This window comes from Bos grunniens, chromosome 4 (genome assembly GCF_055505025.1).
Source record: "Bos grunniens cultivar Pamir isolate PY7600 chromosome 4, Bosgru_T2T1.0, whole genome shotgun sequence".
Lineage (NCBI taxonomy): Eukaryota > Metazoa > Chordata > Mammalia > Artiodactyla > Bovidae > Bos > Bos grunniens.
In genome coordinates, this window is record NC_141168.1 from 15,790,423 (window position 1) to 15,818,413 (window position 27,991).

The window sequence follows — 27,991 nt, forward strand, 5'->3', positions numbered from 1 at the left end:
AGCAGTAAATTCGACAATCAATTCTATAGTTATTCCCATTTAAATTGTTCTAAGCTGTGTTTAAATTTGTAACACAAAACCTAAGTGATCTGGAAATTCAACCTCTGTGGTTCGGTGCATACCTCAACAACTCGAGAAGAAACAAATTAGACATTGTTACATTAATGTGAACAGTGCAAAAATGTCTATGCCTCTATGATGCATAATTCCTTTCTGATAATTAATGTTTTTCAAGAGAACGCCTTCACTAGACTCTCTTTAAAGCCTAATCCATCCACTGAGCCTCAGAAGAAATTTTTTTTTGATGGAAGACTCGACTAATGAAAAAGCAGAGAACCACTTCTTGCTCCCGTATGGTCTCTTCCTCCGGCATGAGTTGTCACCAACTGCAATGCCAGGCCCTGTTACCCACGGATCTGCTTTCCCCCTGTGGAAGAGGCTGAGGCCAAAGAAAGGAGTAGGGGTATATTTTTTAATCGTGGGATAATTACAATATTGTGATGGATTTTGCCATACATCAACATGAATTGGCCATAGGTATACATATGTCACCTCCTTCTTGTACCCACCTCCCATCTTCCTCCACCTCTCCCCGCTTTAGGTTGTCGCAGAGCACTGGGTTGAGCTCCCTGCATCATACAGCAAACGCCCACTGGCTATATATTTTACATATGGTAATGTATATGTTTCAGTACTATTCTCTCAAATCATCCCACCCTCTCCTTCCAGAGTAGGGTTATTTTAAAAGCCCAGAGAATTAACACTGTACAAACACCACCAACACCTCTCCCACCCCATGGCAAACACGGCTAATCAATCCAGCCTCGGTAAGAGACTTCCAAATCCTTCCCTCAACACAAATGCAGGCCGTCGTTTGGATCGACTGGGTTGACATTTGGAAGGAAACAATTCCAGGCCTACATCGTTGTTACACAGCCTCAAATTAGATATAAACATGGTCCAAGGTTGTACAATTTTTCATGTGGGGTGGGCTATTTTCTTTGGTATCTTCACATCCTCACTATGATGACAGTCCAGTCTTGAAGATCTGACTCAAATACCCATCCCTCAAGGAACATTTCCCAAACATCCAATGGAAAGGGATGGGGAAGAGGTGGTCAGGTAGTAACTGGTTCCATTCTTCCCTTAACAATGTGTCTGTCATTCACTCAACTCAATCAGAAAACGTTTACTGAGTACCTCTGAATTCCTTAAAAGGAAGGACTGTGCAGTATTCACAACAAAGGATTGCACCTAGGATCCTTTGGATCCCAGAGCCAAGCACAACACCTAGCAGACTTGGAGACACTTAGGTGGCCACCCATTCCAACTTGAGGCCTTACAGTCTGGACTTCAAGAGCTATTTTCAGGCACCCGCACATACTTGTAAGCTAATACATTTGCACAGATCTCATCTATAACAATACCTCAAGGAGCATTTTAAGTAGGATTTAATGAGGAGAACAAAAGAATTAATTGCGAATGACTGTTTTTGCTTTGGGACAGAACTTACACATAATTATGTACAGCAATCTAGAAGTACCACACACCTTCAATGTCTAATAATCTAATAATGTCTAATTCCTCCTCCCCTGGCTGATGTGGCTGGAAGTGTTTCCATTCGCGTTCATTCCTGCTAACCCTTCTCAGGTCCTCCTCTGCGGCACTCACTCCCTGCTGGGAGGCCACGGAGTCCTGGTCAATTACTCCTGAGGCGGTGCTGTGGCCAAGCCTGCATCTCTGCTGTGCACCTTCTCTGGTGAGAGCGAGGCCCCGCCACCCACTCTTGCTCTCTGGTCCAGGGCCCAAGTCCTCTGGCCAGACCTGCTCAGCCTGCATTCTCTGCTCCACTGCAGCATCTAAGAGGGGTTTGGTGGCTTCCTTTCTGGTGTGAAAAATACCTTTCAGCTTAAATTCAAGCTAAAAAAGATCCCAATTGAGGACAGAGACATGGAGTCTTTAACTTCTTATGGAACACTGTTCACATTCTCCCCAGCAGCAAATCTGGGATTTCACCCTTTAATCTAATACCTCATGCTGTGATTGGCACCTGGCAGGCTCTCAATAAACACGTGCAAATGAATGGTTGAAATCAAATGAATTAGGAAATAAACTACTCATGCTCACTGTCCTGTGAGTTGCAGTCCTGGTTCCAACTTCATAACCGTACTGCAAATATTTAATCTCTATGTGCCTCCATTTCCTTGTGTATTAAAGAATATGGAACATAGAGCATCATTGGGAGGAATGGAGAAAAAATAGATATAAAGTACCCATCCCAGTGAGTGGAGCACAGTCAGCATACCACAGATAGTAGGTGCTCAACAAATACTTGTTGAAAATCAACAGCAGAGACTCCAGCAAGAATTGCAGGCATATACCTCCCTTGCCCCTGGTCCACACTCACGTGTTCACACAGCCCTGTTCCACTTTCTTCTCTCCCCCAACCCCCACCCAAAGCACCGTCCCCATCACTGCTCTCCCCTGTGACACCTGCCATCTCCCTCTGCATGGGAATTGTAGCATTCCTCAGAAGGCAGTGGGGCTTCCCAGGTGGCTCAGTGGTAAAAATCTGTCTGCAATGCAGGAGACGCAGGTTCGATCCCTGGGTTGGGAAGATCCCCTGGAGGAAGAAATGGCAACCCACTCCAGTATTCTTGCCTGGGGAATCCCAGGGACAGGGGAGCCTGGTTGGCTATAAAAAGAGTTGCAGAAGAGTTGGACGTAACTTAGCGACTGAACGACAACAGAGGCAGTATCATAAGGCACTCTGTGGTTGCCAAGTACATTCATGCATCTTGATCCAAAGTAAGTTGTGAGTATGGGTCTGGCCAAGCCAGAGCCCTGAGACACCAGTAAGCAGAATATTTTTTAAGTCCTGAGTTCTAACCCGAGCTCTACCGTTTGTAACCAAGTGACTATTGGCAAGTTAAGTTTCCAGTTTCCCAATCAGTAAACTGGACTTAACATTAGTACCTACATCACAGCATCATTACCAGGATAAAATAAGATAATGACTGTAAAATACTCAGTTTCTATCATGCAGTAAAAACTCTAAAATATTTGCTATTTTTAAAATAGACAATAGATCTATATTAAGGTGCTAAGAATAGTCTAAGACTAAAAACTGAGGCATTATACCTCAAGCATATTCTAAACATGGGGTGTTTATATACCTGTGTGAAATCTGCAATAACTGATTTTTCTAAAACCTTTTATTTTGTATTGGGATATAGCCGATTAACAATGTTGTGATAATTTCAGGTGAACAGTGAAGGGACTCAGCTATACACACACATGTATCCATTCTCCTCCAAACTCCCTCCCATCCAGGCTGCCACATAACACTGAGCAGAGTTCCATGTGCTGTACAGTAGGTCCCTGTTGGTTATCCATTTTAAATATAGCAGTGGGTACATGCCCATCAACAGGGCCCATGATTCTAGTTGACAGAGGAGCACCGATTTTGCTGTGGTTTGGCATGTGTGGTCCACCAGGCTCACCACCCCCAGCAAGAACTGCTCCACAGGCTTCAGCATCTTCTCTGGTGTCAACCAGTGTGCTGGGCCAGGTGAGAAGGATGCCTCGGGAGAGGGGCCCACACAGGGTCTATGAGAGCACAGTTGGCAAGGAAGGGATCCCTGTTAACTGAAGCCTGACTAACAGGGACTGGTTCTGGGATTATTAGCTCTATCTTAGCTCTTTCAGATCTTTCTCCATTAGTACATATGCTTGCCCCCCATCTCATCATCTCCTCCCTGGTACAGCCATGCACTGCAGAGTCCTTACAGCTGGTGGGAACTTTGTCATCCATCCTTCCCATTCAGGGAAGCCACATTCAAAGCAGAGAAAAGGCATTTAAGAGGCAATCAGTTACATCACCAGTAACAGCTTACTTGTGGATCATTTACAGAGAAATTCCATAAATTATACTGTTTGATCCTCACAACCACCCAGAAATAATGGATGGTCCCCACTCTAGTGATGACCAAGCAGGAGCACACAGGCTAAGTCACTCATCCGTGATCTTACCACTGGTCACATCACAACTGAGAAAGAACTGAGAATAATGGCAATGAAAGAAACAAGGTTCAATCATAAGATTATTACTCCAAGGGACCTCAAGGATTACTGTTACAATGGAAACAAACCCATCCAGAGAAAATCTGAGTCAAGAACTCACACTTTGTTGATGATGGGATAAATTAACTACCATTTAAATGATCAGTATGACAATACTCATCAAGAACCATGCAAACGTTCAATCTTTGACCAAGTAACCATACTTCAAAGGAAATAACCCAAAATAACTGTAAAATCTCTGGCAAAAGTTTACTAGAGCTCTATAATGGCAAAAAAGCAGAAACCTAAATATCCAGTGGTAATCAAAAGACTAAGTACATAAAACACATACTTGAGTAGTAAATAAAGCAACATGGGAAAAACATTTGTATAATATTGAAGAAAAGTCATAATTCATATTCTTGGAAGTGGAACACAGACATTGAGAATAGCTTGATTTGGGGGATATGGTGAAACTGTGGATGAAATTTTAATTTGGAGTTGTACAAATACTGTTAAACATTTTTGGTATACTACATAAAAGCTTTAAAAAATAAAATGAAGGAAATAGTGCTGGAATCTCTGAGGTCTCTAATAGCTCCAGTCATCTCAGTGAGTTTGTTGAAACCAAGACCAGTGTCTTTTTTCATCTTTGTGTCTCCAGAGTTTTCTGCAAGTAACCTGACCTCAATAAATAGTGAAAGAAGATTACAAACAATGATGTGGATGATTCTCAGCTAAACCTAGGACCATTTGATCACTCCGAGTCATGTGTCTAAATATTAATTAGATGAATTAGAGGTTTAAGAAAATATCCAGGAGGAAACTTTTTATAAAAATTAAAAAAAGAGGAGATGAGAGCAAGCTCTGAGAAAGAGTGTACTTGGCTGAAATTTTCTAAAGTTCACCCCTTTGATGTAATTCCACAAATATCATTCCCCAAACACATAAGCCCAGGAGAGCTCCATTGCTCCAGAGTCTGGGGAGCTTCCCCAAGGCAGAGCTCATGTGTGGAAGGAGAAGCCATGAAGCATGCGTTAACGTCAATGTCACCAGAAGACAGACTTGAATCCAGAAGTCAACCGAATGACACTGAGTCAAAATCATAAAAGATCAGAGATCTTGGATTAGCAGAGACAGAAGACCCAGCTAAGGACGCTGTTCATTTCACCAGCTTAAGCAAATCACTCACCCTTTCTGAGACTCAGGTTTCTGATCTCTGTCTTGGCCTCTCACGTGGATGTCATGAAAATCGAACATGTTATGAAAACATACATGAAACAGATGGAATACTGTAAAGGGCTATATAAGAACCTGGCCACAATCACAAGACATGTTGGAGCACGTGAGTGCACAAAAGGGTGGAAAGGAGCCAAAGGATGCCGTGACTTTCAAAGAAACGTAGAGGCAATTTTTTAATACTTGTTTATTTATTTGTCTGTGTCAGGTCTTAGTTGCAGCACGCAGGATCTTTCGTTCCAGCATGCAGGCTCTTCGTTGTGGGCTCAGTGGTTGTGATACGTGGGCTCACCCCACCACATGTGGGATCTCAATTCCCCAACCAGGAATCATCCAACCTGTATCCCCTGCATTGGAAGGTAGACTCTTAACCCCTAGACCACCAGAGAAGTCCCGGGGAAAATTCAAGGTGGGGAGCAGACCTAGACCTACATTCAGAGTAGCAGGGAATCTGATTCCCTGGACATCACGGGAAGGACCATGCAAAGTGCAGGCAAACTGGCCCTTGGGGTGGACGGCCCTCTGTGGAGGGGCCTGCACACCACGCTGCCCGGCCAGGACTGAATTCTTTCACCAGCCCTTGAAGAGGCAGCAGGCTCGGAAACCATAATTACCTTCTTAATTATGCATTTGGGGGCAGCATAGGAACCAGCATTTTTGCAAAAATGTTTTCAGTTTAAGGGATTGGAAGGAAGCCCAGCATGAGATAGCACATCAGGCACTGTCTCTGATCAAAAGGATGAAAAAGAGCGAGGGATGTCAGTGACACAGATACAGGCCCGTGGTACAGGATGAAGTGATTAAAGCCACAAATCTGCTGCAGAGTCGCCATTCCGCATAGAACCTGACCAGAGCAAGAACAATGAGATTCCCACGCACTCACAGTGCCCACCTTGTGCAGGCCTGGGCTGCTGCCATGGGAGGATGGAGTGCTCTGTACCAGAGCTGCCTGGAGTCAGAGAAACAAACGACACCAAGGGACAGTCTGGGTAACACGTGGATGAAGAGCTGAGTTCTTAAGCCTGCATCAAAGGATAAGACGTAGCCCTAGTGGGCAGCTCTGGACAGCATGGCCTCCGATCAGGGCAGAGCCCAGAGCAGTTTTGCTGGAAGGGATCTTAGATCACATAGATTCAACACTTTCATTTTACAGAAAAGAAGACTAGAGTCCAGAGAGGTTAAACGACTGCTCTAGGCCACACAGCAAGCTCCAGCTATGACTTTGAACACTATCCTTCTCCGAACAAATTATGTGAAAAGCACAAATTCAGCAGGGTAAACATTAGACCAGAAGGAAAGTGTTTCCAGACACCTGACATCATAGGGCCTGGAGTGGATGCTTGTTAGGAACCACCTGTCGGGACCGGGCTTCAGGAGGTACGTTGGTGGTCAGACGCAGCACACTGGGCTCCAGCTAGAATCAGTGTTTCGATCCCATCGGCAAAGCAGAGCCACTCCTGGTCCTTCCTCTTTGTGTTCTCCTTTCAAACCTGAAAACCCAAAGGCACAACTTGGCAATGACCCAGGCCTTGGTTCCTGGTGCTCTGAAGGAGTGCCGGGTATGAAAGATGGGGTTGGGTAGGTTCTGGGTCATTCCTATAGCTCTTCTGGATTTCAGTCCTCCCATCCCAGGGATGTTCCTTCTCACCCCTTCTGTTGACAGGAGAAGGTGGCTCTGATCTTCACCAAGACATCTAGCTGACCTCAGTCTCTTCCCTTTTTGAGGAATGTGTTTTCAAAACATATAAAAAATGTTCTCAAGAAAGCAAACACTTCCAGATGGATCCACCATTCCTTCCACCACACTCATCCTGGGTGCCCTCCGTTGGGAATGTGATGCAGAGAGGGAACTGATTCTTCCCAGAAGATCAAGCGAACCCAACAGGACCCTTAATTCCTGATGACCTCCGAGCTCCTTTCTGGTGACAACCTGTGTTTTTCAATTTCCTGGGGCCCCAAAATGACCACTTCCAGAGCACAGGGGACCCTGTTCAAGAGAGACTTTGTAACAGGAAAGATGCTCAATTTAGCATTCCACCTACTTGTGGTCCAGATCTTGGTGACAATTACAGCAGACACTGCTAGCTGTCTCTACCCTGCCTCCCTTTCCTTCCTTAGTAGGAGCACCCCAAGTTTTAGCTAGGCATGTGGCTTCATGAGAAAAAGACTGTATTTCCCAGCCTCACTCATAGCAGGGTGTAGCCTTCCAATGTCAATAGCTAACAATGACGGTACCTCATTAGGTGCCAGGCACAATTCTAAGCAACTTTACAAGTAGAAACTCACTTTACCCTCACAATGACCATATGAGCACGCACAGTTATTATTCCCTTTTTGACCAAGGAAACAGACAGAGAAGTTAAGCACTTGCTCAATTCATACTGTTAATGAGTGCCAGAGCTACAATTTCAACTGCAGCAGCCTGACGTCAGTTAGAACTCTTCACCACCAATTACACTCCACTAAATTCCAGCCAATAGAAGTTGAAGCTCTGTGAACATGTAAAATATCATGTATGAAACGAGATGCCAGTCCAGGTTCAATGCACGATACTGGATGCTTGGGGCTAGTGCACTGGGACGACCCAGAGGGATGGTATGGGGAGGGAGGAGGGAGGAGGGTTCAGGATGGGGAACACATGTATACCTGTGGTGGATTCATTTTGATGTTTGGCAAAGCTAATACAATTATGTGGAGTTTGAAAATAAAATAAAATTAATTAAAATTTAAAAAAAAAAAAAAGAAACTTAGCTCTACCCAAGAGTGTCTGGAATTGGGAACAGAATAACTTGACAGTGGAAAGGCCTGGCAGACACCAGTTTAACCAGGTGATCAAGGTTAACATCACCAGTAATAAGCCATGTTGATATCATAAACCCTGATATAATGCAATGGGAAAGGGATGTCACCTCTGAGAATTCCCCCAAAACCCATAACTGCTGTCTAATCGTGAAAGAACAAACAACCCCAGGTTGAGGGGCTTTCTACAAAATACCTGACCGGTGATCTTTAAAATTGTCAAGGTCATGAAAAACAAGGACAGACAGAGAAACTGTCACAGACTGAAAGGCTATGGCAACTAAATGCAATGTGGTTACAGAATGGAGCCCTAGAAACCAAAAGAAACGTTAGTTTAAAAACTGGTAAAATCTAAACACAGACTGTAGTTAGACTCCCAGTACTGTACCAATGTTAATTTCTTGTTTTTAATAAATATATCATGGCTATATATGATATGTAATTAGGAAAAGTTGAATAAAAGATATACAGTAATTATCTTTGCAACTTTTCAGTAAATCTAAAACAATTTCAAAATAAAACGATTTTCCAAAAAGCAAGGGCAAGTGCCTTTGCCCTTTCCTCCATGTCTTTCTACTGCTGACATGTTAAATGATTATGACTGCTGGAGCTCCTGCATCCATTTTGGTCCATGAGGCAACCTTGAAGGTCACCTTGGGGATGGGAGTCCTGTCCTGAGGATGCCAGGACAGCAAGATAGAAATCTGGATCCCCAGTGATGCCCAGTGCTATCTTACAAGCCCTGAACACCTAACTCCAAGCCTCTTTTTTTTTTTTTCGGTTACTAATAAGAAAGCCTCTATATTACATAAGCCACTTACTGGGGGAATTTTCCGTCAAGTATGGGCTTCCCTCGTGGCTCAGCTGGTAAGGAATCCACCTGCAATGCAGGAGACCTGGGTTTGATCCTTGGGTTGGGAAGATCCCCTGGAGAAGAGAAAGGCTACCCACTCCAGTATTCTGGCCTAGAGAATTCCATGGACTATAGGCCGTGGGGTCACAAAGAATCAGACACAACTGAGCGACTTTCATTTTCACTTCACTTTCTGTCAAGTACAGCTGAATCTAATCCTTACTAACAGCAACATAGGGAAAACCTGTATAATTTCCAGCATTGATACAAAAATTAGAATTTTAGCCCAGGTATTGGCTTTAGATTTCATCTAATCCAACCTGTTATATTTCACATGAGTATAAGTAGAACCAAAGAGGTGAGCCATGGGCCCAGGTCCTGTCACCAGCAGCAAAGTAAATGCAGGAACCCAGTCTCGTCTTGTCCCAGTCCCATCTCCTCCACCTGTCTCACTGCTTGGTGACAATTCCAAACACCAGCACTGCAGTATTAATGCCATCATATACATGAGAGTCAGGGTGAAATGCTGCAATGCAGGCTTCTTCTGGTTGTTGCACTGACCTGCCTACCTCTAATGAAAACATCCTTACATTTTTTCATTTAAGAATCAATTACTGAATACAGTAATTCACACATCACACACATCCGCAAATTAGAATTCCATGACTTTCCTATTAGGAGTTTTGTGAACAAGAAGCTCAAATATTAAAAATAATGCTGTTGTTATATTTACTTGGTTTTTATTCAAAAGAGGATGCAGGAAGGAAATTGTGTACTATTATACCTACCAAACAGTATTATATTCAGAAAATATAGATAGTTTCAATAGTTAGGGTCTCTGATGACTAAAAACCCTAAGAAAAATCACCTCACCAATCTGGATTAAAATTTTATTAGTCTGTAAAATGCGAGGTTTAGTTGGGGTTTAATTTCCTCTGAGTTCCCTTAATAAACCATAATCTCAAAATTCCAAAACACTAAACAATCATTCAGTTTTCAATACCTATGGATAAATGACCTATTGAAATATATATACACACACACACATATGATACACACACACACATACATACACACACACCTTTGTTTTCTTCATCAAATTTGCTTAGAAACATGTTGTTTACTAGACAGAAAACACAATCTGTGGTAGACTGCATTTGGTCCCAGTTCTTCAGCCCTCCCAGCACCCTCAGCTTTCTCCATCTAACTGCAGTTCTTCCGATGAAGCAAAGCCTATCCCCTGCCCCCAGAGCCTGGGCTCAGCCATGTGAATTGTTTTGGTGGCAGGAGTGACAGGCTGCCAGCGCCATGGCTCACATGTTTCCATGCACACTCATGCCACTTCCACCACTGTGGTGAGAATGACACGCTGAAGCTAGCCTGCTCGTGCTGAGAGGAGAATGAGAAGCCCAGAAAGAATCGGCCCAGCTAAGGTGCCCCAGACAAATCCCCATCGACCTCCAGAGGCATGAAGGAGCCCCAACAACCAACAGAGCCCCACTGCAGAGACCAGATCACCATACCCAAAGTGTTATAAGCCACCGAGTTTGTGTGGTTGTTTGTTACACAGCAAAAGCTAGCTGATACACCACCTTAAAGCCTCAACTTTGGAGGGAATCTATTTTTGACAAGAATGGGGTTTTTGTATTTGCCATAAAATACTTTGCAATAAATGGCCTTGGTTTGGTTTGAAATGATGGATTCAGATGCCTTTAGCACCATACTCAGAATCAATCCTTTGTGCACAGATGGTTAAAAAGTCTGCCTACCCTGCATGCACACTCTGAGTTTTATTCTCCACTCCCATAAAAATACATGCAAATGCTGATTTACCTACACAATACCACCTTTTAAAATCATGATTAAAAACCTATTTATATCAGTCCCCATGTTTTCCGGTGCCTGTATTCAACAAAACATTGCCCATTTTGATTAATGAAATGAAATGCTGGTATTGGTACCATGGGAATGATACGATTCTTTTTCTAACTATGCACTGGTAAGAAACGAAATTAGATGTCAACATCCTATAATGAGCTGAATATTCCTTTTGTCCCCTTAGGCAGTCGTGCTAAAAGGCAAATGTATTTAGTTGGGCCCATTTTGCTTATGTTTAAATCACTCCATGAACACTTATTAAGCATCAAGTTGCTCTCTGCAAACTCTGCTCAGGAGTCCGCCCCAGGGTATGGGCAGCAGCCAGCAACAAGAAGAGCCCAGTGTGTATCACATGCCAGCAACACAGCAGACAAGGTGCCAAGAGGCCCAGCGGGGGTCAGAGGAGGACAGTCGGCCACAGAGCCCGGGGACAGCAGCGGGATGTGAACATGAGCGGAACAAGGCGAGACACGGTGGCTGGAGAGGAGGCGGCTGTGGGCTCCGGGGTTTGCAGAAGCCAAGGGCCATCCAGCCTCCCATGTCAGCCCCACACCAGAGTCAGCTTCCTGCTTCTGAAATGGGCTTCTCCGTGGCTCCTGCGGGGAAAGAGGGAATCCTAGGGGAGGCGGCCAAGCCCTGCAGGTGGCACCTGACTGTGGGCCGTCTGGAGAATGAGCTCAGCACTGGGAGGAACTCGTCCCTTTCTGCCAACAAACGCTCACACTCACAAATGCATGTTCACATACACTCTCACGCTGGCACACACAGTCACTCACACACAGAGAGTGGTACGCCTTGTAGTCACCTATCCTCAGACCTGCACTGCCTTCTACCTGTTCCATGGGAAGAGGCTCTAGTCTAACTGGGGGCCCTGCTGCCAACCTCCCAACCCACCCAAGCCAACATGCCGTGGTTATTAAATCATCTTCATGACACTCATCTCTGATCTCCTCACTCTTGTGCTCAAGGAAGGCACTGATTCCCTCAGTTTTACAGAACACCACCCACACCGCAAACACGCACACAGACACCATGGCTGCCTGCCCTTCCTCACCCACATCTCTGGTTCTGCTCCTGCATCATGGTCCAGGCCTATTCTCCATTTAGAGTCCCTCCACCTTTCTAGACCTGCCCCCAACAGAACCTCTCCATGGAGGCTTTCTGGAGCCCTGTGGCTAAAAGTAACATCCCCCTACACACACCACTCATCTCCTCCTGCAGTTCACCATGGCCCTGACCATGCATATCTTCTCTATCTTGTCAGACTGGAAGCTCTTCGAGACACATCCTGCATCTCATTCATCTCTATAACTCTCCCTTCCCTAATGCCTTAATCATAAAAGAAATCCAATAAAAATGTGTTGACTTCGAGGTTAATAATTTAATTCTTATGAGGACCAATTAATTTTATTAATCCCACATCCGGTCGGTTTCCATCATTGGGCACAAGTGGCCTGGCCCAGGGATCATGGTGTGTAACTCAGGCCCACGATGAGGAAAACGGCTTAGAGCATATGACCTCTTAATAGCCAACCAGAAACATGCATCAGCAAACACCACTCAGCCAGCAGTTAACTGAGCATCCTTCCTGTGGCACGCACTCTGCTGGCCATGAGGGTAGACAAGTCAAACAACAGGTTAGGGAGACGGCTGGACAAAATCCATCCTAGAGAGCAATGGAGCACCCTAAGGGTCCAGAAAGGGTTATAAAGAGTAATTGGGAGAAGGTGAGGTAGGGCTGACATTAGAGGTGACCTTAGAGTGACTTACCCAGGAGAAGGCACCAGCCACGCAAATTTCCTTTGAGGAGAAGAGAAGATGCAGAGAAGGGAGGCTGGTACCCAGATAGCGTGTATGAGGGGCCCAGCACCATGAGGCTGGAGACTCAGAGGGATGCAGCTCAAGTGAAGACTCACAGGTCATGAGAAGTTTGGACTCCTTTTTTTTTCTTAATTTCTTTTTAACTGAAGGAAAATTACAATATTGTGTTGGTTTCTGCCAAACATCAACATGGATCAGCCACAAGTATACACATGTCTTCTCCCTTTTGAGCCTCCCTCCTATCTCCCACTCCATCACACCCCTTTAAGTTGTCACAGAGCTCTAGTTTGAAATCTCTGAGTCACAGGGCAGACACCAAAAGGAAGAAGGAATATGACCTTAAAGCCTGGGAAAAGGAGCCCTCAAGCATAGTTAAGTTAGAAAAAAATGAAAAGGCAGGGAAATACTGCACAAATGAAGGAACAAGACCAAATAAGCAAAGAGGAAAGAGGCAAACTACGTGAAAAAGAATTCAGAGTAATGATAGTAAAGATGATCCAAAACCTCGAAAACAGAATGGACTCCTTTATAATTGGCCAGTCACATGTTTACCATCTTAACCATTTTTAGGTGCACAATTCAGCAGTGTTACATTCACATTGTACAACCACAACTCCATCTCCAGAACACTTTTTATTTTGCAAACTTAAAATTCTATACCCATTAAATAAGTTCCCATTCCCTCCCCCTCCACCATGCCCTGGCAACCACCCTTTTTCTACTTTCTGTCTCTCTGAATTAGACTCCAAACCTCATATAAGTGGAACCACACTGTATTTGTCTTTTTGTGACTGGCTGATTACACAGAGCGTAATACCTACAAGATTTATCCACGTTGTAGCCAATTTCTTTCCTTTTTGAGGCTGAATAATCATGACCAACCTAGATAGCATATTCAAAAGCAGAGACATTACTTTGCCAACAAAGGTCCGTCTAGTCAAGGCTATGGTTTTTCCAGTGGCCGTGTATGGATGTGAGAGTTGGACTGTGAAGAAAGCTGAATGCTGAAGAATTGATGATTTTGAACTGTGTGTTGGAGAAGATTCTTGAGAGTCCCTTGGACTACAAGGAGATCCAACCAGTCCATTCTAAAGGAGATCAGCCCTGGGATTTCTTTGGAAGGACTGATGCTAAAGCTGAAACTCCAATACTTTGGCCACCTCATTCGAAGAGTTGACTCATTGGAAAAGACTCTGATGCTGGGAGGGATTGGGGGCAGGAGGAAAAGGGGATGACAGAGGATGAGATGGCTGGATGGCATCACCGACTCGATGGACGTGAGTCTGAGTGAACTCCAGGAGTTGGTGATGGACAGGGAGGCCTGACATGCTGCAATTCATGGGGTTGCAAAGAGTTGGTCACGACTGAGCGACTTAACTGAACTGAATATTCCATTGTCTATATGTACCACATTTTGTTTCTCCATTCATCTGTGATGAACTCTTGGATTGCTGCTACCTTTTGGCTACTGTGAATAATACCGCTATGTACATGGGTGTGCAAATCTATCCTTCAAACTTTAATTCTTTGAGGCTATAAAATTAATGAAATAAGGAGTCCATTAGTCTGAGGTGGCTTCAATGCCTTGAGATACATCCTGCATCTCATTCAGGATGTATCTCATTACATTAGCCTAAGTAAGCAAACCCCAACCAAAGCGTTTAATGTCTCAAGGTTAAGGAATCAAAGTGGATAAAAATCCACCTACCAATGCAGGTGTTCAATGCAGCTGTTCAATCCCTGGTCTCCAAGATTCCACATACGGTGGAGCAATTAAGCCCACATAGCCCAGCTACTGAACCTGCATGCTGCCACGACTGAAGCCCGCGTCCTGGAACCTGTCCCCCACGGCAAGATAAGTCAGCGCAACGAACAAGAAAAGCCACCACAATGAGAAGTCCACGCACTGCAATGAAGAGTAGATCCTACTCACCTCAACTACAGAAAGCTCAAGCACAGCAACGGGGGCCCAGGGCAACCAAAATTAAATAATTTTTTAAAAAGAAATCAAAACCTAAGGACAACCAATCACAGACAGCAGCTTTCCTTCTCAAATTACATAACCACTTAAGCTACAGCCAATCACATAACTTTCTCCCTTTCACTATTTCTCTATAAAAGTTCCTTCCCTAAACTCCTGACAGTCGAGTCCTCCTAACCGTTCCTGATTTGGCACTGCCAGATCCAAGCCAATTTTGGCTCAGATAAAGTCCTAAAGTTTTTAATATGCTTATTCAGTTTATCTTTTAATAGTTCAAATACCTCAAAGTGGAATTGCTGGATTACATGGTGATACTATGTTTCATTTTCTGAGGAAATTATGCTACATAGCAAAAAAAAGTTGGGGTTTAATTTTAAGTGAAACTGGAGATCATAATTGGATTTTGAACAGAAGAGTGATATGATTTTATGGAGCTCTGGAAGCCCCCAATCTGGCTGTGATGGAGGTAGGTTGTAAAGGGCAAGACTGGCTCCAGAAAGACAGTGAGAGGACCTCATGGGAGCCCAAGAGAGAGGCAATGAAGGGGCAGAGAGGAGAGTGATAGTCAGACGAGGGTTAGAACACGGGGAGAAAGTGGGACAGACCACAGGTGGGATAGATGCGGAAGGAAGTAAAGAACACTTGGGTTTCCAGGCTGAGCCCCTGAGTGTATGGGGACATCATTTCCTCAAGATGAAGAAGAGCATGGGACATCAGTATCTAAATAGTTCACAAAAGGGACAAAAACACTGCCAAACTTTCCCTCCTTTCCCTTGCCCTCCCAAGCATCCCTCACCCCACCCCATTCCTTTCTTTAAACACTCATAAATCTCCATTTAACCTCCATTCTCTCTGGCCTCTCTGTCAAACTCCTCAAGCACAGAAAATGACTCATCTAGAGGTCATGCCAAGAATTGAGTTCTACGTAGGCAGAAAGCAACTGGTACCCTCAGAAGACAGAAGCAGGCATCCCAGTGCCACACCCAGATACCAGGGGATGCTGAAGCCTTGTGCCTTGGGCATGCAAGCCAGCAGGGGGTCAGACCACATCTCCAAATGGCAACCGGACAGTTGGCCAGTCAGTAGTTCATCAGTGGGCCCCTCGCTCAAGAGGAGCTCCTGAGACCACACGGTCCAGGGCCAGCTCCAGGCAGAGTACCCCTGTACACAGACCTGGCCTCATCTCAGAGGACCTCCTGAGTCCTGTTCTTCCTGCTGGTCTCCTTGTCCCGGTCACACCCCATAGACAAAGGTGACGGCTCTAGGGAGCCTGAGATTTTTATTTTTTTAATCATTCAACAAATATTTAGTAAGCACCTACCATGGTCTTTGCAATGTGCTGGTATAAGAGATACAGAGATGGATCAGACATGGATTTTTGCCCTTGAAGAACTTTCGGCAGAGACATCAATTGGCAGCATGAGGCCACACAAGGTTAAATACCAATGGTAAAAAGAGAATCTGTTGTAAGCTGATGTCTGTTAGCAAAAAGAAAGTGGGGCTCGTGCTGGCCTTAAAAGAAAAACGCTATTTTTATAGACAGGGGAAGAAAGGGTACACCAAGCAGGGCAAAGCGCCCCATCAAAGGCACAGAGACAGGAAAAAGCAGAGCCATCAGAAGGGAAGCTGAAGGTGGGAAGGGACACAGAGGAGGATGAGATAATAATCCAGCCACCGTGAGATAAGGGTTCAGAGAGGAGAGAGGAGGAGAAACGAAGGACTTAATACCCACTATGTGCTAGGCATCGGCTTCACGGCCATTACTTAACTCAATTCTCAGAGCCATCCTATGCAGAGGGAGGCTGAAGTTATCATCCCCATTTCATAGATGTGCAACTGAGGCTTAGGACAACTGAAAGTATTTACAAATAAGACCAGCAGCGATGGGACCTGGCTTCCAGCCACTCAGATAAGTAAGCAGCATTTACTCTCTAAGTCCATAAACCTTCTCTTTGTGTCTAGCGGTCACTGCTGTTGTGTGTTGCTTGGAGTCTTGCATTCCTATCTCTGTGTGTGCGTGCAAGTGTGTGTGTGTGTATTGTGTAAGGGCAAGGAAGGGAAGATCTGCTTTGCTTTCCTTTGCTTCTGGTCCGCAAGCTCCTCTAAAATGAAAAGCGCTCCTCTCCCAGGACTGCAGGAGGAAGAGTCCTTCCTGATGGACTGCGTACCGTTTCCACTCTTCACCCCTTCCCGCTTCCTGAGTCGCCATGGGACTCTCCCATGAGACCAGTTGAGAGCGCAACATTGAAACATACACTACCATATGTAAAACAGATAGCCAGTGGGAAGTTAGCTGTCTGGAGCAGGGAGCTCAACCCAGTGCTCTCTGACCCCCTACTGGGGCAGGATAGGGTGGGACTGGAAAGGGAGGTTCATGAGGGAGAGGACTTAACAGCTGATTCATGTTGACGTACGCAGAAACCAACACAGCATTGTAAAGCAATTATCCTCCAAATAAAAATAAATACTTTTAAAAGTCTGTCCCGTGAGACATGAAGCACACATCCCTGCACGAGGATGTTCAGCTTGTCCATGTGACTCATCTTGGCCAGTGGATTATGGGCAGAAGTGACCAGGAGCCTCAACTCGCCTAAACGCAGAAGCATCCCAGGTTTGCACTTGAACCACTGCTAAGAGAAGAACATGCTCCACTGGTCCCAGAACACTGAGAGCCAGGCCAAGCTGACCCAACCTGCGGCTGGGAGCCAAAGCCAAACCAGCAATATTCAGAAATAGCCCCTGGTTGCAAATCTCTGATCTATCCCAAATCCCTCATTTTTCAATAAACACATCTGAGACCCAGACTGGAAAAATGATCGGCTGGAGTCTTATCATTAGAAACAGTTAGAAATTGGGTCCCCTGATTGCTAATCCACAGTTTTCTGACTACACCATCCTATCTCATCAAAGGGATTCCCTGCAGGCTGCAAGAAAACAGAGGAAGTCTGAGATGCCAACCAAGTAAGTAATTAAGCAGAATAGATGCAGTCAAAATGCATGAGAGCAAGATTGAACCTGGATAATCCCTCCATAATTTACAGTTGATCTGTCTAAAAGAGTTCCTGCTGATTTCCCAGGAGGATCTTTCTTTCCTGAACTGGAGCCACTGGAAGCATCACAGCTGAATCTATTAACTCCATCATCTTTCAAGGTGTCCATCTTTTGTACCTGAGAAATGCAGCCCAATTTCTTTCGTTTTTGAATTTGTGTTTTATTACTAGGGTTTTACAGCACTCAAAAATAACTTCTTTCCCAAAAGACTTTGCATGTTCTTCTCTGCCTCACACAGACTATGAATCAGTCTAAATATTCTCTAGTCATATCATTGCCTATAAATATTGCCGTCATCCAAAGGTGCTTATAGCCAGAGCATGTTAGAGCTGAAGAGAGATCTTAGAGGTCAATAGTTCCAGTCCGATCATGTCAGAGATAAGGATAGTGAGGCCCAGTGAGGGTAAGTGATATTCCTGAGACCTGGGTTGGGAAGATCCAGGGGGAAGATCCCCTGGAGGAGGGCATGGCTGCCCACTCCAGTACTCTTGCCTGGAGAATCCCCATGGACAGAGAAGCCTGGCAGGTTACAGTCCATAGGGTCACAAAGGGTTGGACACGACCGAGCAACTAAGCACAGCACAGCACAGATCACAGTCCAAGGGGCACTGATTTTGGTGTGTCTTCCACTGAGGCAGAAAGCCATCCAAGTTCAAGTCTTAAGATTCCGACCTTAGCTAAGGTATTTTCCTCTTTACTTTTACCTCCTAAGGAAGGCAGGGCCACCACAGAGGAGGTCAACCAAGCTCCAGTTGATCTCGTCAAGAAAGACCATCTTCTTACAACCTGTTCTCCCACCATACTGAAAAATTAATTTCAGATGGATGGAAAAGGTCAAAGAGTTGCCCGTCTTGCTTATGTGCCCTCAATGTCTGGAAAGGGTTGGGTATAGCACAGGCAAGCAATAGATATTTGCCAAGTTAATGACTTAAAAATGAGTAACAGAATAACATTTTAAAATGGAGACACCTATGTATTTTTGCATAGGAACAAAAGTAAAAATACTAAAGGCAAAGATAGGTAGATTTGATTACTGAGAAATTTAAAACCTCTTACCATAAAAAAAAACTTTGTATAAAATATAGAAATACATGGCAAATAGAAAAAGCATCTATAACATATATGCAGAGAAGGCAATGGCACCCCACTCCAGTACTCTTGCCTGGAAAGTCCCATGGACAGAGGAGCCTGGTAGGCCGCAGTCCATGGGTCGCTAAGAGTCAGACACGACTGAGTGACTTCACTTTCACTTTTCACTTTTATGCATTGGAGAAGGAAATGGCAACCCACTCCAGTATTCTTGCCTGGAGAATCCCAGGGACGGGGGAGCCTGGTGGGCTGCCATCTATGGGGTCGCACAGAGTTGGACACGACTGAAGCGACTTAGCAGTAGCAGCATGACATATATGACAAAAGGTTCAAAATTCTCCAAGCCATGCTTCAACAGTTTGTGAACTGAGAACCTCCAGATATTCAAGCTGGAGTTAGAAAAGGCAGAGGAACCAGAGATCAAATTGCCAACATCTGTTGGATCTTAAAAAAAGCAAGAGAATTCCAGAAAAACATCTACTTCTGCTTCGTTGACTACACTAAAGCTTTTGACTGTGTGGATCACAACAAACTGTGGAAAATTCTTCAAGAGATGGGAATATCAGACCACTTTACCAGTCTCCCGAGAAATCTGTATGCAGGTCAAGAAGCAACAGTTAGAACCAGTCATGGAACAACAGACTGGTTCCAAATTGGGAAAGGAGTAGGTCAAGGCTGTATATTGTCACCCTGCTTATTTAACTTATATGCAGAGTACATCACGAGAAATGCTGGGCTGGATGAAGCACAAGCTGGAATCAAGAAATATCAATAACCTCAGATACACAGATGACACCACCTTCATGGCAGAAAGTTAAGAAGAACTAAAGAGCCTCTTGATGTGGATGAAAGAGGAGAGTGAAAAAGCTGGCTTAAAACTCAACATTCAAAAAACTAAGATCATGGCATCTGGTTCCATCACTTCATGGCAAATAGATGGGAAGACAATGGAAACAGTGAAAGATTATTTTCTTGGGCTTCAAAATCATTGCATGGTGATGACTGCAGCCATGAAAGTAAAAGACGCACCTTGGAAGGAAAGCTATGACAAACCTAGACAGCGTATTAAAAAGCAGAGACATTATTTTGCTGACAAAGGTCCATCTAGTCAAAGCTATGGTTTTCCCAGTAGTCATGTTTAGATGTGAGAGTTGGACCATAAAGAAGGCTAAGCATTGAAGAATTGATGCTTTGAACTGTGCAGAAGACTCTTGAGAGTCCCTTGGACTGCAAGATCAAATCAGTCTATCCTAAAGGAAATCATGCTCAGTTGCTTCAGTCATGTCTAACTTTTTGCAATCCCATGGACTGTAGCCCACCAGGTGCCTCTGTCCATGGGATTCTCCAGGCAAGAATACTGGAGGGGGTTGTCATTTCCTTCTCCAGGGGATCGTCTCACCCAGAGATTGAACTTGCGTCTCTTACGTCTCCTGCATTGGCAGGCAAGTTCTTTACCACTAGGGCCGCCTGGGAAGCCCTTAAAGGAAATTAGTCCTGAACATTCGTTGGAAGGACTGATGCTGAAGCTGAAACTCCAATACTTTGACCACCTGATGCGAAGAGCTGACTCATTGGAAAAGACCCTGATGCTAGGAAAGATTGAAGGCTGGAGGAGAAGGGGACGACAGAGGATGAAATGGTAGGACGGCATCACGGACTCAATGGCTATGATTTTGAGCAAGCTCCGGGAGATGGTGAAGGACAGGGAAGCCTGGTGTGCTGGAGTCCTTGGGGTCGCAAAGAGTCAGACACGACTGAGTGACTGAACAACAATATATTTTGTAACAGATAGAAATTTCAAACCACTATCCTGTGCATCAAAACAAACATAGTTTTGTAGGTAAATTATACTTCAAAAACAACCAAACAAGAAAAAGATCAGATTTGTAGTTACCAGAGTGGGAGAGGGAATCGAAGGTGGTCAAAATGTACAAACTTCCAGTTATAAGTAAGTTCTAGGGATGTAATGTATGACAAGATTTATGTAATTAATACTGATGTATGATACATGTCAAAGTTGTTAAAAGCCAATCCTAAGAATTCTCATCACAAGGAAAAAGTATTTTTTTCTTTTTTAAATTTTGTACCTAATATGAAATGATGGATGTTCACCAAACTTACTATGGTCATTATTTTGTATGGAAATATATTTGAAAATCCAATCATTATGCTGTGTACCTTAAACTTATGCAGTGGTATATGTCAGTTCTATCTCACTAGAAGAAAAAATTAAAACCCCAAAAATAAAAGCAATTCACAAGACAACTACATGTAGCTGATAAACATATAGTGTTCAATGTTATTAGTAATCAAAGAAAGGTACTGCTTTTCACTACGCACTTTTACAAGGCTTCAAAATAATGAAATATCCAGTGTTAGCAGTTGTTGTTGTTTAGTTGCTACATCATGTCCGATTCTTTGCAACCCCATGGACTGCAACACGCCAGGCTCCCCTGTCTTTCACTGTCTCCTGGAGTTTGCTCAAATTCATGTCCACTGAGTCCATGATGCTGTCTAACCATCTCATTCTCTGTCACCCTCTTCTCCTTTTGCCTTCAAATCTTTTCCAACAGGAGGGCCTTTTCCAATGAATCAGTTCTTTGCAGCCGGTGGCCAAAGTATTGGAGCTTCAGCATCAGTCCTTCCAATGAATATTCTGGGTTGACTTCCTTTAGGATGGACTAGTTTGATTTCTTTGTGATCCAAGGAACTCTCAAGAGTCTTCTTCAGCACCACAATCCAAATGCATCAGTCCTTCAGCGCTCAGCCTTTTTTATGGGCCAACACTCACAAGCGTACATGACTATTGGAAAAACCGTAGCTTGGACTATACAAACTTTGGTCAGAAAATTGATGGCTCTGCTTTTTAATATATTGTCGAGGTTTGTCATAGATTTTCTTCCAAGAAGTGTGTCTTTTAATTAGGAATAAATATGTACTCTGATAGTAAGAGTTGGACATAACTTAGTAAGTAAACAACAACTGATAGAAAGGAAATTATTACCAACTTTCTGGAAAGTGCTTTTTTTCCATAATACCAGCAACCTCTAAAATGTACATGCCTCTTAGGGCAGAACCTCTAAGAATTTATTCTCAAGCAGGCAGTCTTCTGTGATATATGCAAAGATGCATAAATAAAGTTGCCAGCCATAGCATTATTTATACCAATAGAACTTATAAACAACCTGAAGTTCCAATAATAGGGAGATGTTTTTAAATTAAATTATAGATTCCTATATAATAAAATGCTTTGTAGCCTGGGTTAGGAAGATCCCCTGGACAGAAAATGGCAACCCGTTCCAGTATTCTTACCTGGAAAATTGCATGGACAGAGGAGCCTAGCGGGTTACAGTCCATGGGGTCACAGAGAGTCAGACATGACTGAGCACACAGCACCCAGCCATTAAAAAATCAAGGGGTTAAAAATATTTAACATTGGAAAATGTTCAACTATAATGTAGAATTTTTAAAAAGCAGACTAAGGTCAGTAACTACGTTAACTATTTTTTTTTAATTACATTTTCACAGAAAAAGACATTAAGAGAGGGAATCTATGGAGAGGGAGACTACAGATGATTTGTTTTTCTCTCATGTTTTGCAAATATTCTACCTTGAGACTGCTCTTTCTTTGCCTGTTGGAAGCAGCACAGATAAGTGCTCAAGCTTTAGTTAATTCCTGTTCCATAGCTTACTAGACATGTGATTTAGAACAAATAATCTACTTTCTCTGCATCTCCGTTCCACCATCTGTACAAAAGGGGTTCTGCTAGTATCTGCCTCAGTGTTGTGAGAATCTGTATAATATAATGTCTGTGAAGTACCTAGCACAATTCCTGGCACCTAATAAATGTCTGGTAAATATCACCACTGCTGTTAGAGAAAATGAACTATCATTTAAAAAGAGAGGGACCTCCCTGGCAGTCCAGCTGTTAAGACTCTGCACTCCCAATGCAGGTGGCTTGGGTTCAATCCCTAGTCAGGGAACTAAATCCCACATGCCTTCACATCCCACATGGCAGGGCCAAAAATAAATAAATAAATAGAAATGTTGTAAAAGATTCCAATAAAAATAAATAAATAAGCAATATTTTAAGAAAGAGGAAAGAAAACATTTGGAGGCTTGGCTTCAGCCTTTACTAGGGTCTAACAGAATCTGCTTGTCCAGTTAAAAGGCCGGTTCTGTCCAAGAAGAGATGGCCCCTCTGGTTGGTGGTCCTCCACAGAGCCCCTGGATGGGAGGGACTCCCATCACCACTCACCCACTGCTGATGTCCTAGCGCCTATGGTCACAAAGCCCGCAGCCACCACAGAGCAAGGTTACTTCAAGATTTCTTTTTTCCCCCAAACTTCAAAACCATTCTAAGTGGCAGAGTCAGGACAAAGCCTGGTCCGGTGATGTAGAAGTGACTCGTGCTCACACTCTGCCCTCAGGACTCGGAGACCCTAGAGTCTATAAGTGTTCACCAAGAAGCAAAAGGACACCCTGATCTTTGAGGTGACCCTCATTGTGAAGTCTGGAAGCTGAGTGTCCTGATCTTTGAGGCGAACCTCATTGTGAAGTCTGGAAGCTGAGTCAGCTTTACCTGTGACACCCTGAGGCCCTCCCAGAGATGGGACCTGAATGCAGCCCCCAGCCCCCAAGAGTGGCCCACTCGAGGGCAGGAGCTCCAGGACAGAGTCAGGCCCAGCCTCACAGGATGTGGCCTATCCCCCATATCCTATCCTGAGATGCTGACTTCTGCATCCCTGTGTGGAACCCTTCTCTGCCTGTGACCTCATCACTCTGATTGACTCTTAGGACAGTAGTTGCCATGGGCTCCGTCTGAGTCCACACAATGCCATTCCCTTCAGCATGGGATCACACCCTAGCCATGATTCCCTCCTCTGCTAAGAGTCCAGTGATATGCAAGCCTTCCTTTGAACTTAGCACACATCCACCAAAGCACACTGTCCCACAACTGTGACACCACATACTAGATCTGCGATGGAACCCAGCTGCCACACCCAAGCTGTGGAGCTCACAGAATGCTGCCCAAGCACCAGGAGGGACCTGTGAGGTGAGGGGTGTTGACTCCGACAGTGGTCCTCCCCTTCCAGCTAACCCCCATCACCCACATGGCTGTGCCATGCACGAACCCAGTACAATGAGAATATACCCTGGAGGGGCCACCCTCCTTGTTAAAGTCTACTTGGGAAGAGAGGGGGTGTCTCTCAAGATTTCACAGGTTGAATTTGTGATGCTATGGGTTCATTCTGCCTTCCCCTCCCACCAAGATCCTGATTTTCCTTGTGCAGAGAGACTGGAAGGCTATATCTCCACAGTGGTTTTCACCGTTGAGCATCTATCTGTTCTCCCAATGCCAGTTGCCAACCCAGAGAGGAACCGCATCTGATGACAGAGCCCCTCTAAACCCAAACTAGAATCTGGCCCTATAACCTGCCTTCTTAGGAGAGGATTAGTGGGAAATTAAGACAGCCTGGTAGAAAAGAGAATATATTAAGTCTCCTACATATGAACCTTCAAGTCGCAAACTTTCAAAGATGCAAACGTGTGTGCACATGTCCAATCACGTGACGTAGTTCACATGTCTGGCATTCACTGTCACGTGTGTGCATTCTCCACAAATGACTGTGCCTTGGTGTAGTTTACTCACAGTAGTCCAGCATCCTTATTGCAAGCTCAGGATGTCAGAAGAAGTAAGTGTAAAAGCGGTGGTGACGCAGCTATACTTCTCAAGGTACTGTACGGTGAGATTAAAGACGTTTTATTTTTTGCATTTGTTTTTGATGCATTACTTGTCTGAAAAGTATTATAAACCTACTACAGTACTGTGCTATATAGTCAATTGTGTCACTTGGGTACCTAGGGCTAACTTTGTTGGATTTACAAACAAATTGGAGTTATGAAAGTGCTCTCAGAATGAAACTCATTCATACGTAGGGGATTTACTCTACAAACCTGGGAGTCAGACACAACTGGTGGTGTAGCCATCCCTTGCCAGCTGTGTGATCCCGGCCAAGCTACTTGCTCTTTACAAGAGCCAGTCTGTTCATCTGCAGAATGGAAGCAAATAAGCCCCACGCCATAGGGTTGTGGTGAGATCTCAGTAAGATAAGAAAGGGCACAGGACTTAGTGAGAGGTCCACCGCTGACAGCCAGTGCTAATGCCAACCCCATTCTGTATCTGTGGCCATTCCTAGTGCACAGTCATGCTACGCCCTCAACGATAAACTCCACACAGGGACAGTATTCTGAACTCATCCCCTCCACCCCTGTGCCCCTCACCTACCGCCCTGAAGGCATACTGTAGACAGGAGACCCTTAAATATTTGTTGAAGGAATGATTTGTTGAATGCCATTTGGTCTCTGAAATGTGCCTTCTGTGTTTCATCATTTTATGAAAGATGTATTATTCCATGACCTTTTAGATTTCCATTTAATCATGCATCTAGATTAAATCCTGATTCATTTTCCTGACCCTGAATAGCATACAGCTCTTCCCTTTGATATTATCCTGCCTGCATGGATGCAAGCTCTATGCCAAGTGTATCCCTTTACGGGACCAACCAGTTGGCAACCCTGTGGCTTAAAACGACCATCATGTGTCATTCCCCCTGGTTCTGTGGGCTAACCAGGCAGTTCCGCTACTGATCTCACTTGGACTCACTCACTGGGCTGCAGTCAGGCGATTCTCCCATCAGTAGTAGAACCCGGTCGTCCTTCCACGGAGGCAAGAGTGGTCCAAGAGGGCAAAGTCAGAACCGCAAGACCTCTGGAGTCCAGGCTCTGAGACCAAACTCAACATCGCTTCTACCACATTCATCATTCAAAGGCAATCCTGTGACCAATACAATTATTTTTAGTGGGGAGGAATTTGGCCGGGGGAAAAGATTCTCTACCTCATGATAGGAGGATGATAGGATTGAAAGGACCTTCAAAATATTTTGGCCAGGGTTTCAAAGCAGACCAAGTAAAAGAAATACACATTTCATTTGACCCATGTATTGGTAGATGGGAGGAATAGCACACATCCCCCACCAGAACCCTTAAAAAGTGAGGAGTATCTGACATTGGAAAATCCTTTTTCTCCACATGAGGAATTTTCAAGGCCACTTAGAGTTTCCTGAAACTTCTTCTCCCTGGGTGACTTCATTTACTCTCATTATTTGAATGCTATCTATATGCTAATGACCCTCAAACTTATACTTCCAACTCAGTCTCTGACTCACACATTCAAGTCTTGCTTTTGCTCCCCAAACTTGCTTCAGCCATGGTCTTTCCAGTCTCTGCAGAGAAAATCACCAGTTACCCCAGCTGCTTGGGTCATAAATTTAGTTTGTCCCCAACTACTCCCTCTCCTTCACAATTCTAATGTTGAATCCATCAGCAAATCTCATCAGCTCTACCTCCAAGCCACCCCGGCCCATCTCCACCACCGTACTCATTTCCTAGGACTTGCCGTACCAAACTGCCACAAAGTAGGTAGCTTAGAGCAACAGATGTGTTGTCTTATAGTTTCAGAGGCGAGATGTCTGAAATCAAGGTGTTGGTAGAGTCATGCTCCATCTGTAACCCAGAGGGAAGAATCCTTCCTTGACTCTGAGCTTCTCCTGGTGGCCCTGGTGTTTCCTAGCTTGCAGCTTCATCACTCCCGTATCTGCCTCTGTCATCACACGATTCTCTCTTTCTGTGTCCAAGTTTCCTTCTATTTATAAAGATATCAGTCATTTGGACTAGGGCTCATCATAATCCAGTATGGTCTCATTTTAAGTTGATTACATCTGCAAAGACTGTATCTCCAAGTAAAGCCACATTCACCAGTACCTGGGGTTAGGACTTCAACATATCTCTGAGGGGTAGCAGTGGGGTATATGGGCTTCCCTGGTGTCTCAGTAGTAAAGAATTCACCTGCCAGTGCAGGAGATACAAGAGATGGGGGTTCGATCTTGGTGTCGGAGAGATCCCCTGGAGTAGGAAATACCAATCCACTCCAGTATTCTTGCCTGGAAAATCCCATGGACAGAGGAGCCTGGTGGGCTATAGTCCACAGGGTTGCAAAGAGTCGGACATGACTGAGCACAGCACAGGGAGGGCATAATTCAACCGTAACTACTATAATCCCAGTCTAGGCCACCATCACCTCTTACTGCCATCAACTTTTTTTTTTAAGATTTTTTTCTTGATATGGACAGTTTTTCAAATCTTTATAGAACTTGTTACAATATTGCTTCTATTTTATGTTTTGGTTTTTTGGCTTCGAGGCATGTGGGATCTACTTCCCCAACCAGGGATTGAACCCAAGCCTCCTACATTAGATGGCAGAGTCTTAACCACTGGACCTCCAGAGAAGTCCCTGCAATCACCTCTTTTCCTAGTCTCTGTTTCACTCTTGACCACCAACAGCAAAATCCTGGAACAAAACCTGGCATTCAAAGCCCAAGGTCAAGATCTGCACAGCCTTTCCCCACCTCACTCCCCACACACCCCTCCTCACCCTCATGCTACAGCCACACAGACCCCCTCTCTGCTCTTGCTAAACAAGGACCCACTCCAGCAAGGGCCTTCTCACTGGCTGCTCCCAGTACCTGGAGTGCTGGCCCCAGGATTCAATGACTCACTCTTCTTGTCGATCAGATACAGGTTTCAACGTCAAACCTCTTCACAGGTCTTCCCAGCCATTCTCTTTCACATCTCCTAACTGAACTCCTTACATAGCACTTATAGCTATGTGATTTGCTTTCTTGTTGATTCACTGCCTGTCTTTGCCACGAGGATGTAAGCAGGGACTGTACGTCATCTCTGCTATATTTGCCACACCTGCGAGTGCCTGGCACAAAAGAGATGCTCAATAAGTATTTGTTGCAAGAATGAATTTCTTCCTTTGTCACATCCAACGGACAATTTTCTATCTTTATCCTGTAGAATCTAGTGTATGTGATAGAAGCAATCATTTCCTCTTTGCATAATTCTCTACTATCTCCTCCTAACCCCGGCCGATCTCAGGCTACAGTCTCCTCATTCTAATTCCTCTCTGCCTCCTTTGCACAATCCTCTTCCTCTATGTCTTTAAAGTTGGTAAACTTTGGGGTTCTATTTTAGATCCTTGTGGTAGACAGGATAATGGCTCCCCCAAAGATGCCCACATCCTAATGCTTGGAACCTATGAATAGGTTACCTTCTACAGCAAAAGGGACTTTGCAGATGCAATTAAGTTAAT

The 27,991-nt window shown here is 44.4% G+C and overlaps 1 protein-coding gene across 11 annotated transcripts in view; it reads right to left on the reverse strand.

Annotated features, from left to right (window-relative positions):
- The window catches only part of TMEM178B (transmembrane protein 178B), a 415,735-nt gene that overhangs the window by 313,029 nt on the left and 74,715 nt on the right, over positions 1 to 27,991 (reverse strand). For 2 of the 11 annotated variants that reach the window (XM_086395202.1, XM_086395199.1), the window contains exon 4: positions 25,442 to 25,612. The exons of the other annotated variants lie outside the window; for them this stretch is intronic. In XM_086395202.1, the coding sequence (XP_086251328.1) occupies positions 25,442 to 25,472 (31 nt within the window). In that variant the 5' untranslated portion in view covers positions 25,473 to 25,612. The remainder of the gene's footprint in view (positions 1 to 25,441; positions 25,613 to 27,991) is intronic. 11 annotated transcript variants of the gene reach the window in all.